Source organism: Lates calcarifer, linkage group LG21 (assembly GCF_001640805.2).
Source record: "Lates calcarifer isolate ASB-BC8 linkage group LG21, TLL_Latcal_v3, whole genome shotgun sequence".
In the NCBI taxonomy this organism is placed as follows: Eukaryota; Metazoa; Chordata; class Actinopteri; family Centropomidae; genus Lates; species Lates calcarifer.
In genome coordinates, this window is record NC_066853.1 from 24809318 (window position 1) to 24829104 (window position 19787).

General features: G+C 40.3%; 1 protein-coding gene across 16 annotated transcripts in view; it reads left to right on the top strand.

Annotated features, from left to right (window-relative positions):
* phldb1b (pleckstrin homology-like domain, family B, member 1b) overlaps window positions 1–19787 on the top strand; it is a 106211-nt gene that overhangs the window by 25261 nt on the left and 61163 nt on the right. For 15 of the 16 annotated variants that reach the window (XM_051065567.1, XM_018693254.2, XM_051065561.1 and 12 more), the window contains 3 exons: window positions 142–243; window positions 3532–3655; window positions 5102–5272. In XM_051065567.1, the coding sequence (XP_050921524.1) occupies window positions 142–243; window positions 3532–3655; window positions 5102–5272 (397 nt within the window). Of the gene's footprint in view, window positions 1–141; window positions 244–3531; window positions 3656–5101; window positions 5273–8750; window positions 9192–19787 lie in introns of those variants that run through there. The other variant, XM_051065570.1, reaches the window with a different exon arrangement.

The following is a 19787-nucleotide window of genomic DNA, read 5'->3' on the forward strand; positions in this document are numbered from 1 at the left end:
ACCAGAAGTTGACCATGAGAACACAAAACACACAAGATTTTGATAGTCTAACCATTATTTTCCTGCAGAGATGAAGTCACCCATGACAACATTTGTTGCTCATTTTCTGGTTCACACTGATGTTGTCATTTCCTCCCTCAGGATCTTCATGTGTCGCAGGAAGCCTTGGACAGCTCAGTGGACATGGACCGCTTGAACAGGAACATGCCAGAGTGCGGACGGCAAACCCACCAGGTGTTACAAGTGAGTATATGTGTATGTGTGTGTGTTTAACATAGGTGGGGGATGGGAGAGAAGATGGAGACTGAGAAAACAGAGAGAAAAGGAACGAGTCAGAAAAGAGAACCAGAAGCCTCATTGTTCTCAACTTGGCAGCCTTCACAGAAAAACCCAGTCATATGTCATCAGTGTGTCAGTTTTGCTGCTTGTTTCCAGTGTGTATCCATTCACACACACAGTGAGCACTCTCTTCTTCTGATAACTGTATCCATTGATGTTAAATGTCACCACATTTGCTGCTCTGACAGATTTTTGGCACTAAATGATAAATACGAAGAAGACCCAACTCAAGTGAAGAGGGAGAAGGTCAGGTCAGGTGATACAGCCATGACGAGTCCTGGCAGCATATGTCAGTATGTTGTAAAGCAGGGATCTTCAGCCAGAGTCAGTAAATAGACCAACAGATTGGATGTCTCGTTTCCCACCTGCTGGGTCAGACAATCCCATTAGGCATTAAGGGGTGGGCTGTGTGTGTGTGTGTGTGTGTGTGTGTGTGTGGGAGGGGGGGTTCTGTCATTGGCTACTTTTGGGGACAAATTTCAGACTACAAACCAGTTCACTGAGGACAGTTTGTCCAGCTGGGGACAAAAGCTGATTTTTGAGTCAGTTGTTAATGTTGGGTTAAGTTAAGGGTAAGTCTCCAGGAAATGAATGTAAGTCTATGTAACGTGCCCAGAAGTGACCAAGATCAGCATGGAGGATAAAATAAGATGAGATTAAACTTAAATAATTTGTTAAGGAGGGAGGGAAAAATTGATGTCAGATCAACAAAAAAAATCACACAGCAAAGAAGAAATGTATGACTGAAAAGAAAAAAAATAAATTGTGAAGAAAAATATTTCTCATTGTCAGCTAAAAATAACTATTATCTTAATGTGTTTAGCAAGCAGATACACTGGTTGTACCTTTTGAATGCTATTGTACATGCAAGTACAATATGTACTGTATGAGCCGTATATGTTGGTATGTTTTAGCATTTTTATGTGAAAAAGAAAGAATGTTTTATTGGGACAGAGTTTGTCATTTACTTATTTATTTACTTGTTTTTAGAATACAGCGATTCTTCTTCACAAATTGATAAACTGATTGGTTCTATTTAAGACAGGTTGTACACCTGCTCTAGGTGTGGCTGTTGTCAAGCAATGAGGTCAAGAGGTTTAATATCAATCCCATATTTTTTCATCTATCAACTTGTGGTGAATCTTGTCATTGATGTGTGCACCACATGGGAGCAGCAGCACACAGCAGATGAGGCAGTGTGAATCCTGCAGTGTTGGCCCTCTGGCACCTCCCCTCTCCTCCCATCACTCCCAGTGCCTCCCAGCCAGTCTCTATCGCAGCAATCCTCTTAGTCTTGACCTCACTCCACCAACAGCATCACCACAATCAGATAATCCTATTAAGACACACACAGTTAGCTAAACAGCAGAGAGGCCTAGGTCAATGGTTGCATACATTTTGTAAATAAGAAATGTAACGGCTCAAAACTGGGATGAAAAGATGCAGTCGCAGCTGGTTTTAAAAAATGTCCATGCCAGTGAGTGACTTCACAGCCGTTAGAGCTCATTTAACACTTTGAGTTTAGTCAAGCCTATCAAAGCCTTAGGACACAGTGTTCTGAATTTCCAGTGATGCTCAATCATAAATGATGCTAGTCAGAGATTTGAACCATTAACCATGATGCAAAGTTTCTAACATTTGGGAATGTGACCCTGTGGAGTCATTACATTGGTTATAGACAGGGTCATGTGAGACTGATATATAGTTCTTCTTTTTGAGCTCATTTTAAATAAACATTAAGTCAGTCGTTCCCAACCTGGGGATCAGGGGCAAGTGAAGGGACAAAATAAATCTGAGGGTCATGAGATGGCAAAGATAGGAACTATTGCATATACATTTTCAGGTCTCCTTCAACTGTTCATATGTTAAATTTAGCTGCCTGCTTACAACTCATAGACTTATGCAGTCATAACAATGGGACATGAATAGACATTTTTACAAGTTGCAGGGTAAAAACCACAGGTATAAATAATTAAATGATAACTGACTTCTATTAAGATGCTTCAGTGTCAGGGTCCCTGTGTGCATTTAGAATAATGGATGTAACCCAGCAGGAGAACTGATTCATTTTATTATGTTGAACTTAAGGTAAAACTAAAACAATATATTCTGCTGCATCTGTGATGAGAGTATGTGAGGACTAAAAAGCAGAATTGTCTTTACATTTAGGCAATACTGTACTGAAGAGTGCTCATCACAAGTTAGCTCATTGAACACCCTCCAGGAGCTTCATGTTTCTTAATTGCAGAGTGCAGTTGCTATGGCAACATCCCGTCCCCCTTGCTGAGCCAACGGCACACGGTGGTGCTTGAGCAGAGCTGGGGGGGGCAGCACACATGCACACACACAAACAGACACACACATTTCCCTCAGTGTGAAGAGGAATATATAAACAGCCAGAGTAGCCAGCTAAGGAAATGGCCTCCCATACTGAAGACATTCAGACTCCTTTTCTTATCCCTAGAGTGGGGGATGAACCTCTCTCTGTTGCATTCATGAAGCAGTAAAGCTCCAGTTAGTGCTTAACAGAAGGATGAGTGTCAGTTCTGTGGCTTACTGTGGTAATACCACATCCTCACATTTTTTGTGTCATGCAGAGTCAATTACTTCAGCTAATGGACAGGAAATGATTGCCTATCGGGTCCCATCCACAGTGAGCCATTTATAGTCCAGACATAGCGATGGAAATAGGAGACAGAGGATGTGACCCCTTTAGGTTTAGACGTGCAGATGCTCTCTCAGATTACATACAGTATGTTGCAATGTCTGCAAAGCTGCTTATGACATTTTCTTACAGTGTTGGTGTTAGTCAATCACTAACAACCTATTTTTTAGCACTTGTAGCTATGAATTAGTTACATATGGGTTCTTAAAAATACAGTACATATCTGGCACAAAGTACTTGTTTTGTTAACAAATCAAGAAACTGTAATACAATTTGCTGTGTATATAAAGTAAAATTGGCACAAAAGGAAAAATCATTTAGAACAGTCAAAAATCACACCACATATTCCACAATTTTAATGTATTTTTACTGCAAGATAGAGAACTAAGCAGTCTAAGTAAAGCAGTACATTACCAGTTAAAATAATGGAAAATAACTCCTATCTAGATCAAAAATCCAAGTACATGTAATGGTTTAAAAAATACAAAATACACTTTTTGTAATGTTTTCTTTGACTTCCTCTGTAGAGCACCCCGCTGGACCTTATTGAGACTGGAAAAGGCCTGAAGTTCCAGGCAGAGCGGCCCCACCTGGTCAGCCTGGGCAGTGGACGTCTGAGCACTGCCATCACCCTGCTGCCCCTGCCTGAGGGTGAGACAGCTGCTTTAACACCAACACACCAGTTAGCTTCAGAGAGACGCTGATGCAACAACTGATGTCAGTGTTACAAAATACACTTAGTCATTCCTGTTGGGAAAAGGGCTTTTGAAAATGCTGTTTTTATATTTTTATATCTCTGCTGCATTATTCAGCTAGAAAAAGAAATGGTTACTGAGCAGTCATAAATGAAATAAGTTGTGATATCACTGGTAGAATTGCTATTACATTTTTTCATACATAATTACATTATTGGCTTTTTATTGTGGTATTGGCATTATTACATTACATTTATATAGCATTATTTTATTACATTTTTAGGCTTTTAGAGCCACAACAACAACAACACACTTGTACGTCTGTTGACCTGAGCCTGTTATCATCTACCTTTTGTCTGACTCTTTGTCCCAGCGAGGGGCAGGTTTCATCTTGTAAATCTGTCTGGTGACCTTTTGGCCTTTGGTCTGTCTTTTTGTGTGATTCCCTTCTCTGTCTGTGTGTCTATCAGTACCTGTGTGTCTACTGGCCTTCCTGTCTCTGTCTGTGTGTCTGCAGGCTGGTATGCGGGGAGATTCCCCTATGAGGGGTTATGTCCAGGCAGTGAGAGTGTGTGTGAGTGAATGTGTGTTGGTTACACTTGCATGTGACATTTTATTGGACCTTGGCCTCTAGTCTTGAGGTTCTGCACAGATCACATGTGTGTTTATGTCATTGTTTCCCCCAAATAGAGTCCAACTTATTTTGTAGTTTTAAGGGTGAGTTATTCAGCTCTCTAAAGTCAAGAAACACACAGTTAGAGTGATGCAATGATATGTGCTGTGGCACTCCCAATTGTAGTCAGGTGTATCCTGTTTTCTTTAATTATCCTGGAGATGTATTTAGACCTGAAGTCCAAGGAACTCTCTGTACACATGATAGAGCTGCTGAAATTGTGGCAAAGTTTAGATCAGAGCGAGGGTATAAAACCATTTCTCAAAGCTCTGAGTGTTCCCAGCCAAAACTTAGATCCCACAGAATATCTATTGAGAGACCTGAACATGGCAGCTCACAGACGCTCTCTATCTAATATAATGGAGCTTGAGAGAATCTGCCAGGAAGAATGGGATAAACTGTCCAAATCCAAGTATGCGAAACTTTGCCAAGAAAACCCGAAGCTGTAATTGCTGCCAATGGTACTTCTACAAAGTACTACATTATAAGTCTGAATGCGTTTGTAAATTAAAGATTTTCTGTCTTTTATTTGTAATAAATTTGTAGAAATCTTTAAAAACTTTTCACAATGTCATTATGGATTACTAAATATACACGGATGAGCAAAATGTTAATCTACAACACAACTGAGGGTGAAAAAACTGTAAAAGTCTGAATAATTTTTGAAGCCACTGGATATTGACTGATGATCATATCAGATTTTAGCCTATTTCTTCTTTCTCTCCCAAGGCCGGACCACTCTTGGTCATGGTCCCATGGACATCAGCATCCAGGGCCCTGGGGTGGCTGCCCAGCACTGCTACATAGAGAACAGGTCAGGGGTCATCACGTTGCACCCCTGTGGGAACCTCTGTGCTGTTGATGGGCTCCAGATCACGCAGCCTGTCCGCCTGTCACAAGGTGAGCTCAAACATATGTCCCATAATTCACTCTGCTCTGGATGGTTTTTGTTTTTGTATCTCTGGTGGCACTATAATGTGCAGTGTGAATCAGTGCAGCCAGATTGTAAAATATTAAATCAGCATTACAGTAAACTAGTAACCATACATTGTAATTTCACCTGTCTACCAATGTGTATACTGTAAACCATGCTCAATCCATCAACTCTCTACCTAGTCAATGAAAACACAGGGTAAGAGCCAGCACGTCTATTCAATAAAATGCACTGTCTGTGCTTTTAAATAGCCATCGATTGAAGAACAGCCTGAGGTTCTTGTGTTAATGAGTTAACAGAGTGCTGTGCTCAGGCATGCAGAGGGGGAGATGAATTGATTTTCAATCTGCTGCAGCCTGAGTGAATCTTAGATTGGACAAGTCTAACTAGGAACAAGTGTGAACTTTTTTTTTGGCAATCATACTTAATTGTTATTATTGGTGCAATGTACCTTTGATGTACTTTACTAGAGTATTTCCATTTTGTGTTATTTTACAGTTATACTCCACAATAGTTCAGACCCAAATATTGTGCTTTTGGCACCATGACAGTTAAAGTTTCAAAACGTGTTGTTGTAGGAGTAATAGACCACCTTGTGTGTTGATGGATCAGTAATAATATTTCAATAATATCTTTAGGATCAATCTAACACTCTGAAAGGGGCCATAACTTATGAGTGCTTTTACTTTTGATACTTGGAGTGCATTTTGCTGATAACACTTCTGGACTTGTGCTTGTGCAAGATTTCAAATACAGATCTTTTAATTGTAATTGAGTATTTTTCCATTTTGTGGTATTGATACTTGTGCTCCAGTAAAATATCTCATTACTTCTTCCACCACTGGCTATTATGAAAATTTGAATCTACTCTGGTAAGTTATTCAAGTAATCAGATGATCAGACAGCTTTCAGCAAATCCTCAATTGATGAAGTAAGTTCAGCAGTTCAAACCTGAACCAGTATAGTCAGCTTAAAATCTAATGCATAATTATCTGGCAGTAACTTTAGTGTTCACCTTTGTTCTCAACTGAAATGGACTCTGTTCCTTTGGTCTCTGTTATAAGTCAAAGAGTCAGTATCTCTGACAGTGATCAGAGAGGAAGTTAAACTGTAAATCTTGTAACTGAGTTTAGTCCTGGAAATTCATAGAAGTGTACTTCTAAGCTGCAAGGGAACACACTGTGTGTGAGAATGAATTTAAGGAACACTACTCATCATTACTCACAGTGTTCATAGGATGTGAACTTCCCTCTCTGCTGATGTGTAATCACACACCACAGCATTATTTCTCATTCTCTAACAGCGCCTTTACAAAAAATGCTAACAGAACGTACAGTACATACTACATGGACTAATATCATTCCTCTCTCAGTGCTCTGTGTACACAGTGTTTAGTGTCCTGCATGACTCTGTGATGTGTGTATGTGTAGAGAAACATGTGTGTTGTCTGTCAGTGTGTCCCTCTGTCTTTTGGTATTTCAACCTGGACTCTGACTGGGTAACCTGAGAGGGGACACAGGGCTATTTATACTGCCCCCTCTACCCCAGACAGATCTGACTTTAGCCCCAGAGGGGGTTTCAGGTGGAAACATCAGCGTGAGGGTAAACCAGAGTTCACTCTCAGGGTCCTGTATGAGTTATAATGTACAGTGGGAAAAGCTGAAGAAGTCATGACAGGAATAGTTTGAGTTGTTTACATGATTTTTCCTTTGGTGTTAACATTGGCTGATACATGTGAAAAAAGGAAGTAGATCAGACTTAATTAGTGACTTCTCACTGCCATGAGTTATGTACATTATATGAGTAATACATTACAAGACACTTACCATGCTCCCTTCAAGACACATGAACTGTTGTAGGGTGTGGCAGATGCATCATAGTAAGTTATGACTAGACACTGATGTGAATCACAGGTATGCTAATGCTGTCTGCTTTCTGTTTTTTTACACCTATAGTTTACTCCTTATAATGGGCATTGACTTATCAGTTTTACAATTTATAGAAAATCAAGCAGCAACAAGTTGGTATTGTTACAAAATAGAAATGTGCTCAATATGCGTTTAGAGGTAATCCTCTTGGATTTACAATGTAAGTCAGAGGAGCTGCAGTGGAGGGAAATCCCAGCAATGAAAGGGCATGTAAAAACTAAGCCAGTTTGTTCAAAGCGGGATGAGCTGATGCTTTAAAGGGATAACAGTTGGCTGCCTTGATTCAGCCTATTAGAAAAAATGCAGGGGGAAGAGTGGCTCCGATAAAAAATTCAGCATTATTTGTGGAAGAGGTTTTTAATTATTTATTTATTTTATTTTAGTTGTTAATTTTTTACCTTGATGGTCAGGACATCATCCTCTGTTGCTTTAATCTTTGACCCTTATAAGTCTCTTATAAGTTCAATATGTAAATCATGTATAATTAGTAGAGTGTCCTTAAACAATGTAAATAAGAAATATTACATTGTTTTCCCAATACTTGGTTATTTACTAAAGTACATTTTTGCAAGTACCCGTTCTTTACTTATTCCCATTTCATGCTACTGTACATGTCTACTACCCCTCTGTATAATTCAGGAGGAAAACTGTACTTTACTTTTATTTGACAGTTCTAATTACTTTGCTGATTCAGATTTTGCATGCAAAGATATGACACCTCAGAAAATATGATGCAGTGCTTTAAACTACCCAGCAGTTTAAAAAGTAATTACAACAGCTCAGTCATGATGAGCTACACAATACGCTGTTTACACATTAATGTGTGTATTACTGAAAGAACATGGTAAGTATTTTTACACACTTTACATATTCTATTGCTACTTTTATTTCAATTATAGAATTTTCTATCCCTGCTTTTTATATGCTTGTTATTTTAATGGGAACGATACAAAAATAAACTACACTAACTTTATATTAAGTCAGTGGAACAGACAGATGAGCATATAACCAAGCAAATAATCTGATGCCACACACTAACAAGATTAGAACATTTATTGCAGATACTACTGTGCTTTGAGGTAGCCCTATTCCTGAATGCTCTCTTTAATGTGGAATTTTATGGCTTTCAAATAAACGTCCGGTAATACTCCAGGCTTCACCTTTGTTCTTTCAAATAGTGATTAAGCATGGCTGTGAGAGAGAGGCACACCTTGGCGCACACTCTCACTCTGACTCTCTGACGAATTAAAATCAGCTTTATTGACATGTTTCCAAAACAAAACAGACTCAATTCAGGTCACGGTCTGACATTAACATAATCAATAAATCAATAAACTTGATGTGTGTGTTCAGTTATAGTTCTTCCCCCTGTGGTCCCTCTCTCTAGACCGCCTCTATCTCTGTCTTTCCAGATCATCTCTCTCTCTCTCTCTCTCATTGCATAGCTCTGAGTCAGGATTCCCACCTTCTTTTCATGCTCCTGCTCCTCCCCTCTGGTTTCTCCCTCAGTTGCTCTGTGACAGCACTGAATCTCCGCGGGCTGAGAGACCACTGTGAGCCAGCTGTTTCTTACAGAAGCCCCGGCTGTATGAGATAGCGTCTTTACTGTGTGAATAGCTGGGAAGGAGACAATGGACAGAGATTACAATGACTGTAAAACTCCCGCTCCGGTTTGAATGAACTGGGATATACCAGCGCATCAGTGGATCACCCCGTGTTTTCACAAGTGGGCAAGCAGACAGCTCCCTTTGTGAACATTCAGATATCTGCAGAATATATTAGTCTATGGGGTTTTTAGGATTATCATGACAAAAGCGCGTCGAAACAAAACCCCATAAACGCTCCTGTTGTTCCACAATAATTCGCAGAAACGGAGAAAAACACGTGGCTTTATTTAAAGGAGCAGAGGCGATGAAAACATCGGAGGGAGACAGGAATTTCATTCATTGCAGTTAAAGTAAGTGTGCTCTCTCTCTCTCTCTCTCTTTATTACCATGTACAAGATATAAGGTTTCCGGTGGTTTTAAGTCGGTATTTGTGATGGTGTTTGCCTTCAACACATGCCGGGCTTGTAATTTGTTGAACCAGTGGTTGGCTGAATGAAAGCTATGGCCTGAGACAAATAACAGAGAAACAACCAGACACAAGTGCTTCTTGTAGGCTACTTTAAGTGACTAGCTAGCATAACGTGGACACTATTTGCTAATGTGGAAAGTACATATTTTAGCTTCGCTGCCCCTTTTGAGTCCTTTCCGGTCAGTATGCACACTCTCGCCAGACTCCGTTCAAAAATCTCAATAATGTAATGTTGCACTTTGATACTGGTAAACTACATATACAACAGAGCATAACTTAGGGTTTTTATAAATTAACATGAGTTTCTGTTCAATTCGGCATACATCTACCACACATTACTTACCCCAGAATTGAAACGTTTTATTATTATTAACTTGACATCCTGGTCGTCCACCAGGGTGGACGGTGGCTAGTTGTGTTAGCAAAGTTTCGATACTATTAACATTTCGAGCTGCTTCAGCTTACGTTTAATGATTTCTTTTTAAACATCCTTTGGACAAGAATTACTTGTTGAGTAGAGTATATTTAGCCTATATATAAAACAATTCGGAGTTTTCCAACGTAGTTTGGTCTTTAACTCTGCGCATGTAACAGGAACACCTGCTCTATCTTTGCTGTCTCCGGCCACTCAGTCCTCAGTACTCCTAACTTTCCCCTTCCTCCATGTGAGTTCTGTTTATAGACTACAAACACATACAAGCCTGCCAGCTCTGCAGATAGATAGACCCCAGTGTGTCTGTATACTGTTACACTGCTATTGCCCCTTGCCAGTGTGACCTAACCAGGGCTAGCACCTGGAATAGAGGAGAGCTTTCCTTTTGGGCATTCTGTTTAATCAGAGGCCTCAGATTTCTGATTATATTAGACAGAGAAAACCAAAACTTCTTGAGCCATCATGCCATACACACTGTTTTAGAAATGTGGTCAGTCTGTCTCCACCAATGTACCTTCTCAAGATTTGTCATCTTTGACACATTATGTTGACCCCATTGTAAGTATAGGATGTCAGTGGTGAGAGAGAAGCCCCTCTGCAAACACTCATCAGGCTGCTGCAAATGTAATGTGGGCTCCCAGCAGGTCCAGAACACAGGTCCGACATATGTGAGGGACAACGGGGGCATCACAGCACAGAGGAAGAGAAAGAGGCTGGTAGCAGCTGGTGTGCATACGCTTGGTCAGTGTGTGTGTCCCTGCATGTTGTCGTTTACACAATCTTTGACCTTACATCCTCTGACTAAACTGAGGTCAAGGCAATGTGTTCAAATGATACAGTGGTTTTACTTCAAATATACTTGAGAAGACCAGGGTCATGTTAACTCTGGAGGTCTATGCAATGTTTTCCACACTGTTCTTTGTGTTCTTTCTAAATGTTATTTTATATATTCATGACAGAAACCCAGGACAAGTGTGTGTGGATTACCAGTAACAAAAGACATAACCTTTTCTTTTGTGTCTAACTCACTTGTACCTGTCCCAACATATTCAGCAACTTTTATTCAAAAAAGGACCTGCCTTAGCTATTTTCTCTTGCAGAGAGTTGCCAGTATTTCCCCACAAGGGCAATGTCGGGCTTTCCCTCCATGGACACACATCTCTATAAGTCTCATTAAGTTGACTCCAGCTGATCATAGGATCAGGGGTTTGGCAGTGCAGAGCAGCAGTTTGGAAATGGTCTGGAAGCACAGATAGTAGGAGAGAAGCAAAGAGATAAAGGGCTGTTTGAATTTTGAACTACAGTGATTATTTAAATTTATGAAGCAAGCCATGCAACATACTGTAGAGAGGGGGTCTATTCAAAGGCTGGATTTATAATAATTAGCATAGCTGCAAATGTCAGAGGGATTTTGAATGATGTTTCCTAACTTCTGGAACAGAGGCTGGAAGTTTCAGTTTCACTTCTGCTCCCTATCGTTAAGACAATGCTGACATATACACTGATCCAGCTTTTTCTTTTTCAGTAGTACAGATTCTTATCCCTGACCTCAGGGTATCTGCTGATAGCAAGTATGAATCTAAAGGTGTCAAAACTATTTGGTTAGCTTTAGGAAAAGATCATGGGTTGGGTTAAAAATAAGTACTTCCTTAAGATTAGTGGACCTTTGTCATTATGGTTACAACAATAAATATTGCTAAGGTTGTGCAATGGTCATTGATAAAGGAAATAATGTTGTCAGTTTCACATGGGGAACAAACAGCCATCTCCTGTGAGAAAGTCCTGTGTTTACAGGACGTCAGTCTTGTATCGGCACCAATACTAAATCTCTGCACGATATTAACTCTCTGCCATTTTTTTTGAATGTCCCAATTCGAGTATGAAATCCTCAAGCCAGGAGCCTATCCCAGCTGATACTGGGTGAGAGGCGGGGTACGCCCTGAACAGATCACCAGCCCATTGCAGGGCCAACATATATAGACAAACAACCATTCACACACATTCACACCTATGGGCAATTTCGAGTCCCCACTTAACCTGTATGTCTTTGGGCTGTGGAAGGAAGCCGAAGTACCCGGAGAGAACCCACACAGGCTCAAGGAGGACGCACAGACTCTGCACAGAAAAGCCATGTGGTTTAAACCTGGAACCTTCTTGCTGTTGGGCAGCAGTGCTAACCACTGCACCATGGAAAAAGTCTATCAATCATCTATCCTTACTCTGTAATCCTTACTCAATATGCAAACGAGCAGGGCACATTAAGGGAGAGTGGAAGAAAAGTGACACTCCTTAAAGCACAGAGACTTTCGTTATTGTCACATGTAAAGGAAAAAAAAAAAATTAAACCGCTGTGAGCAACAGCCCACCTCAAACCCAACTCACATAGCTTGGTTTGATACTGATTGATCTTCAGGCCTGCAGCCATCTGCCTCTGGGAGCATGTTTAACAGCAGGGGATTGGCTTTAGTACTTCTGACAAAAGAAGGAGAAAGAGGGGAGTGGATGGGGGTGGGTGGGCAGGGAACATCTGTTCGGACAAGCAGTAACCAGCCACCAACCGTTATTATGATGACGATGAGTGTCCACTAGAGACAGCAGCTGACAGCCTGCTGGATACTGCATCTGGTCTGTGGGATGTAGATGTTGGGAGCAGCAGGAATGTGAATATGACAAGATGTTTTAAAGGGGCAGTCCACTAATTTTACACATAAAGTTCAGTTTACCCATCAGGAGGGGTACGACTCATACTACTGTGAAAACAGTTGTATAGTGTTTTCTGTGGCTCAGGGGGGAACTTAATTAAAGATACTGATTTGTTGCATTATGGGAAGTGTGGTATTCTGTGTTTTTAAAGGCCGTTAGAATTTCTCATTTTATCGCTGGTGTGGCTCATTTGTCTGGAAAGTATGGAAATTACCATGGTAGAACACAACCTACTCACTGAATTTTTGTATGTGCCCCATGTTCTAATTGAATTTGCCTCCAACATAAACTTAGAAGCATGTGTGTGAAGCAGCTGCCCAGGATCAACCATTGTCTCTGAGACTGTCATGAGCCCATAAGTTGTCTGTGCAAGCATCTTATTGTGACCCATAGCTTCATTTTATTGCTAGGGCACCTCTAGTAATTATGATGGGAGCAAAAGAGGAAGCTAGATGACGTAGTACAAAGAGTTGGTGGTTCCAGAAAGCACAAGAGTTTGGTACATTAGACTGCTGTTTGTTTCACGTTTGAAACCAGTAGTCATCGTTGTTTATTTTAACCATGACCATTCCAACAACTTTAACCATGTGTTTAAAATTGTTACCATGATGACAAAGACCCTCTAACCCTAAGGAAGTACTTATTTGAACCCAAACCACAACCTTTTCCTAAACCTAACAAAGTATTTTTTGTGGCTAAGCCTAACCAAACCATGACTGCTCCAAGTTCAGTATACCTGTTCAGGAGATGCTCCTATAGGTCGTATCTGAGAGTTGGGACAATGTGGTCATTCAGGTTGGACAAGTTGTTGAGATGTCTTCCATTATGGCATCTCACTCTCGTCGGATTGGTTCCACATGTGATCACTTCTTCCAAATTATTTCTTACAACCTTTAATTTGTACAGCTGGGTTTTTCCTACATGATGGGAATGCAGGATTAAACCTTCCCTCCTCCTCCTCCTCCTCTTCCATGTGTACTCCTTTCAGACAAGTCCCATATCTCCCTCTGGTATGTGCATCTGTGTTTGATGGCCCCTGGCTCGGTGAAAGGCAGTCATTGATTAACTGGTGGGTTTGACTCTCTGGCCTTTGCTGAGGCTGTAAACCATCAGCGTTCCATAGCAACTGTCAGCCATGGTCGTGGGTATCCCTTTGTCTGTACCTCCGCCGCCACTTTAGTGACGTGGTTTAGTGGCAATGCTTTTGTCATGCACAACAACAAAATCACATAACTACCAAAGTTTTCCTAATAGTTTTCCTAATAGTTAGCTATCTGTGAGTACAAAGTTGTAGTTTGTACTTGGAGAGGAGAATGCACTTTAGCTGACAGGATGAGTGGAGTGAAGAGTAGTAAAACTCCATAAAGCTATAGCATCAGGGTTTTATGGTGATCAGCACTATTTGAATTACGATCAGGACTTAGGAAGGCAGATTTGCTCTGCTGCTGATATGTGTAGTCCTCTCATCATGGTATTAAGGAAGTGGAAGTACCAAATTACACCTTTTAGATTTTCTCTAAGCTGTTGTAGAAGGGCAGGCTGTGTGCTGTAAATAACTTTGGACATACTGTATAGTATAAGCCCTTTTTAGATGTGCTACTGAGTCTGTTTGCTGACTTAATGATTCCTCTATACTTACACTGCTGTTACATTGTGTTTTGGTGTGTTACAGAAAAGCATATCAGTAGTTTTATCACATATGTAAAACAAGTTAACACACTCAACCTCAACAGAGTGCCATCAGTCATGTCACCCAATAAAGATGACTTCAGTTTTACCCTGATCAATCAGTAGTCACTCGTATATTCATCCAGATAATGAAATCTTGAGTCTAGAGATTGTCAGCAATACTGATTGTTGGCTGCGGTTAAGTTCTTGTTTGTCATATTGATCAATCATTAGTGCCGATATGTGAGTTATTATTTTTGTAAGCTAACTCAGTACAGCTGATACAATCTCATCCATACACATGGCTGTTTTTTGTGGCTGTACAGTATTTGTCTAGCTATTCTTCTGGCTATAGCATGTCCCCATTGTTAATCTCAACAACAAAGCTCTGATTGGCTCAGTTGTTTTCCAGACAGATGTCCCTAAGCATAATAATAGACCTATTTGACTCACTGAACAAAACAGGGATGTGGTGTGGTACCAGGTTAACTTAACCTTTTACTGGTTAAGGTAGCTTGGTGGAGATGACAGATAGCAAATCACTGCTTTACTTTCTTTAATGAAACTGATTCAAATGATATCCCTTTGTTGGTCAGAGCCCAGAATCTGGTTGGTCTTTTCTGGAAAAACTCACAGAAATCAGATAACTGGTAATAATAATTATACCTAAACAGAAAGAAAAGCTACATATAGAAACTTCAGTAACGGAAAAGCCAATAAAAAAAGACTTCACAGTACTCTATATAATGCTTACTATCAATATTCTTTCTATTTCTGGGGTCTGGTGCTCTGGTGGATGGCAGTGATCCTGTGAATGTGCTTGCATGAGATGAAAATATGTTTTCTCAGCTTGTGACAGACAGGTTGGTGCAGAGGGAATAACATGACAACAGTCATGAGCTGGATTTAAAGTCACATACATGATGTGCTACTCCACAGAGCCAAGCTAGTGTTACTAGCATGTATTTGTATAACTTAATTCCTTTGCCGTATCATGATAAATATAACTAACACTTGAACAAGACTCTCCTCGCTCTACATGAACTCATTCTGGTAGAATGTGAAGCGTTCTTACTCTGACCACCTCTGGTTCCTCTGATCTAATCTTCTGGGAAATGTACTTGAGGCCAGGCCGACACACTGGAAAAATTTAATGCGGTCATACCACAAATGATGGAATATTTGGTCCACAGACACATTTCAGATAGGTCAAACGGTCTCGTGCTGCCAACCATTTCTCTTCTTAATGCCACAATAGCCCGGAGGCATGATGTGGCATTAATACCGATTGGCCTGAATGGGCTCAAATGAATACTCACAAGGGTTTAAAATTATTATTGTTGACAGCTCTGGTATTAAGTTAGTAGTTTCAGTAGATGTTCCCTGATTTCATATTAAAGGTTTTTTTTTTTTTCTGTTTTCTTTATTATTTATTCATACTTACATCCTTAAGAGCAGAATTAGACCCTGATTGGCTAACAAATGTAGCCTCTTTAATTCAAATAAGGCTGAGGGAAGGCAGCTTTCCAAATACTCCAAATTAGACCGATGGGATGGATTTCAGTAATTCATTAATGAGGGGGGTCAGTAGAGTTGCAAAGTGGGAGGGGCAGCTGGTTCCAGAAAGGTTTGTCCACATTCTGTGTTCCCATTCCAATTCCGTCTTTAAATGATATCAGATTAATCAATAATGAATGTAATCATTAAATGCAGCCCTATTAGTCTTATATTGCCTGAAGCAACTTTAAATACTGTACCCTGCATATTGTCTGTACTGTATGTAAAAAGATAAATGAATAGGTATCTTTTTATGGTGCACCTTAGGATAAAATGTCGCTTTACTTGATGCAAGAAGACCTTTGTGTTTTATAATTTTGCTGACTGACAAGAACTATATATAAACTGTCACCTTGACTCAGAGTGTTTCAGTTGTTGTTGGCATTATAGTATGTGCTCTATAATCCACTTAAGTGTTCCTGTAGTTTTATTAGAGAATGAGGTTATAGTGTCCTTGTGGGAAGGTAGTGATGATCTTTACAATGCAGTATGTGTCTTCACTTCTTAATAGCATAATATAATTGATGAAAACCCATGATTTTTTTGATGTAGCACATTTAGCATATACTTGGTTCCTGGTTAGTATTTGGGTGTTTCTTGATAATAGTGAAGCCACTGTGGAGCACAGTGCAGGGCTGAAAGATGCTGTTCTTGCAGTAATTCTCAGAGTGCACTCTCTGTGATGAAGGCTGAGATTAGATGAACAGTTCCTGCAGTGTTGAGGAAGAAATTGTTCTCTCACACACCAGTCAGGGAATCAATCTTACTGATTAACTGGGGGGATTTCACAACACACACACACACACACACACACACACACACATGAACCAACACACATGCTCACACACCTCCACTTATCCTCCACTCTGTGAATCCAATCTCTCTCACCAACATTGCGTGTCCTTTCCTATACGACCTCATGGATTGTAATTACGAAAACAGCAATGTGTCATATTTTCCTGTTGGAAAGAGTTTGAAACACAGATGTTGATTAAACAGATCTCAGTTTCTACCGCAGCTCCTTTCGCTGAGGTCAGCCTTTTAGAAAACTAATCCTAAGATGTTTGTGAACCACTGGTTCTTGGAAGAATCCCGACATGCTTATCCTGGGTCAGAGGGTTCTTATGAAGGAGGGAAAAGGAGAGGAAGAATGAGATACTGGTCTGTTTCAAATAACTGAACCCAAAGTGGAGCTGATATTTTACGACTGCACATAACAGAAGTGATTCAAATGACTGCTAATGAACTATACATGACTTGCTTATAGAAGTGAATGAGGTTTGTTAGTTTAAGTTGGCATAACCCAATTCAGTATTGTAGTGCTGTTTTTATAATCCGTTCCTGCAGTAATACTGGGGATGAGCTACTTCCCACCCTCAGTTTTGACCGGGGTTGTCTCTAATGCAACATGGCTCTGCATGCTAATGAATTGCCTGAAAAAGTATGAGGCCAGGTTATGAGAATTCATAAATATGGGAGAGGCATCGGTAGGTTGCCGAACATAAGCCAAAACACAGTTACAACACTGGTTAGGAGCTAGAGGAAGAGCCTTATTACCAATAACAGAAGGCGCAGTGGCCAATCTCAAAATATTATATCACACAGTTTGCCATTTATGCAACCTTGTGTTGAAAAAGAGACGGTAAGTGCTTCTGACTTGGCACAAGTTTTCTGTGGAAATTGGTGTTTCTGTATCTGATCAGACAGTGTAAAGGACATTGCATGAAGTCAGCCTCTATGGATGGCATCCAAGAAGAAAAACGTTGCTCACTGCACAAAACTGCAAGATTAAACTTTGCCAAGAACATGAAAAGAAGCCTGATGAATGTTGGCAGCAGAATGAAACCAAAGTAAATTTGTTTGGATCAGATGGGGTCTTGCATGTTTAGTGTGGATCTGGCCAGGATTACCACAGTGACTGCAGAGTGCTGACCGTTAAACGTGGAGGTGGGAGTGAACAAAAGATGTAGCAGAAATACAGAAACATCTGTGCAGAGTATGAATTAGAAGTCCCCTAATTCTGATGGGACACACCATCAAAAGTGGTTGAGAGCAGTAGTGGCAGTAGGCAGTAGTGATAGATGTGGCCATCTCAGCTGATAGTAACATCAGGAATAAGGAACAGGAGAAGATCAAGAAGTACCAGAGGCTAAAAGAACAACTGGAACAGATGTGGAAGGAGAAGTGAGAAGTGGTCCCAGTGGTTTTAAGAACATTAGGGGCTCACTCAAACATAGTAATTAAATGTAACTAAACAGTGTGACAGAAGAGTTGCTTTTGAATATAGGTAAAACCAGATGATCTATCAATAGAGAAGCGTACATATTATAAGAGAATTACTTTCATATTTTATCCCTAGAATGGATTTAAACAAAAAAGCCGTACAACATTATTTTGATATAAGCAATGGATCAAATTACACAAAACACGAACAAACCCTCAGAGAATTACTACCCAACTCTGGAGGAATTTTATGGAGTAGTTTAGTGTTTTTCACCTCACTGCTTTGGTTCCTGACCCACAACTTTCATTTTTCATTCACTCTCATGGCCTTGTTTCCACCTACAGAAGGCAGATGTTGCTAGCTAATGAACATTGTGCAGCTCTTAGAGAGTGAGATATTTTTTCAGGAATTGGTGGAGACAAACTGGACTTCAGGTTGCTAAATACACCAATGCTCCTGTCTCTCTGTGTCTTCAGGATACACTTTAGCCGTAACAACTGAATGAGGTGATAATATGTTGTGTGTTGTATATGTTGTGTTGTAAGTAATTCTGCTTTACCTAAAGATGCAGACAGAAGACAGAAAAAACAAGTCTTAATTTTTTCATCATACTGCTAGGAGTTTGAGAGAAGCCAGTGTTTTCAGTAAGTCTTTGTGCCTGCCTGTGTACCTGAGACCAAAATTGTCATTGTCAGCATTGTCAAGTTGAATAGAAACAGCTCAAACATACAGATCTTAATCAACAGGCTCATTCATGATATTCTGTCTCAAGCAAACACAGAGCTCACATCTCAACATGTGGTCTTACCCAAAATGTAACATTGCCATTCTTCACCGGAACCAGTGTTTACTGATTTATTAGCTGCAAAGTTTTGAAACTTCATTGCCAAATGTCAAAGAGACCACCCTCCCTGCTGTGGAGAAAGCTGATCACCAGAGAGCTCAAACTCCATCACCCATGGGTTCACCTTTCCTGTCACCTCAGCCGATTAGCTCCCACGATGACTGATAACCAAAGAGAGTATGACCTTTGAAGACGAGGCCTCACAGCTTTAAACTCGGGCCACCTTGGAAGATGTGTGATAAGGTATTGGAAACCATTTCGTGAGGTGAACTAAGGGCATTTTTTTTTGGAAAGAATGCATCTTGGTGTTTTGGTTGTATGGTGTTGTACATCACCAGCCCACTGCTAACTAGGTGTTTCCTGGAGAAGCTAAGACCAACTGAATGTGAGTCCTGTTATGTAGATGTGAGAAAGATAAAGTCATAAATGTGTTGAGTAACATGCGAACGAGCCAGAAAAATAGACACATCCCAAACATCTTTTACTTAAAGCCATTCCAGTCTAAATAAAGGACTAAGTGGTTTGAGGTGTGGTTAATTTCTCTACACGGTTAGGGTTCAGCATCTCCCTGATCTCATTAACAACCCCACCCATTGGTCTGTTTAGAGAATGGCATGTCTGCAGTAGATGTGTTCAGTGCTGGAGATAAGGTGAGAGAACCCCCGTTGCCAAACAGATGCGGTTACTTAAAATGAGTTGATATAAGCTACAATCTTCTGTTCTGTCTGCTCCTTCTAGAGGATTTTATTTGGTAATGTCGTTCATGTGTTGTGTTCAATGCCATGTGTTGTAAATGCTCTTTTTATACATAGGTTATACTCAGTTTATTAACTTCACACCAAGTGCTTTCACTAAATTACCTTTCATTCCTGTAATTGCGAAATGAAGCGCTACAGTTTGTCTGTGTCAACACTGTGTGGGTGCTCTATAATGAATAACTGCATGATATATGATCCTAACCGTCCCCCCACCTCCTCCCCGCTCAGTATGATACATGGCCTGTTTAGAGCATCTCCATATCCTGAACCATTTTAGAGACCTGGATAAA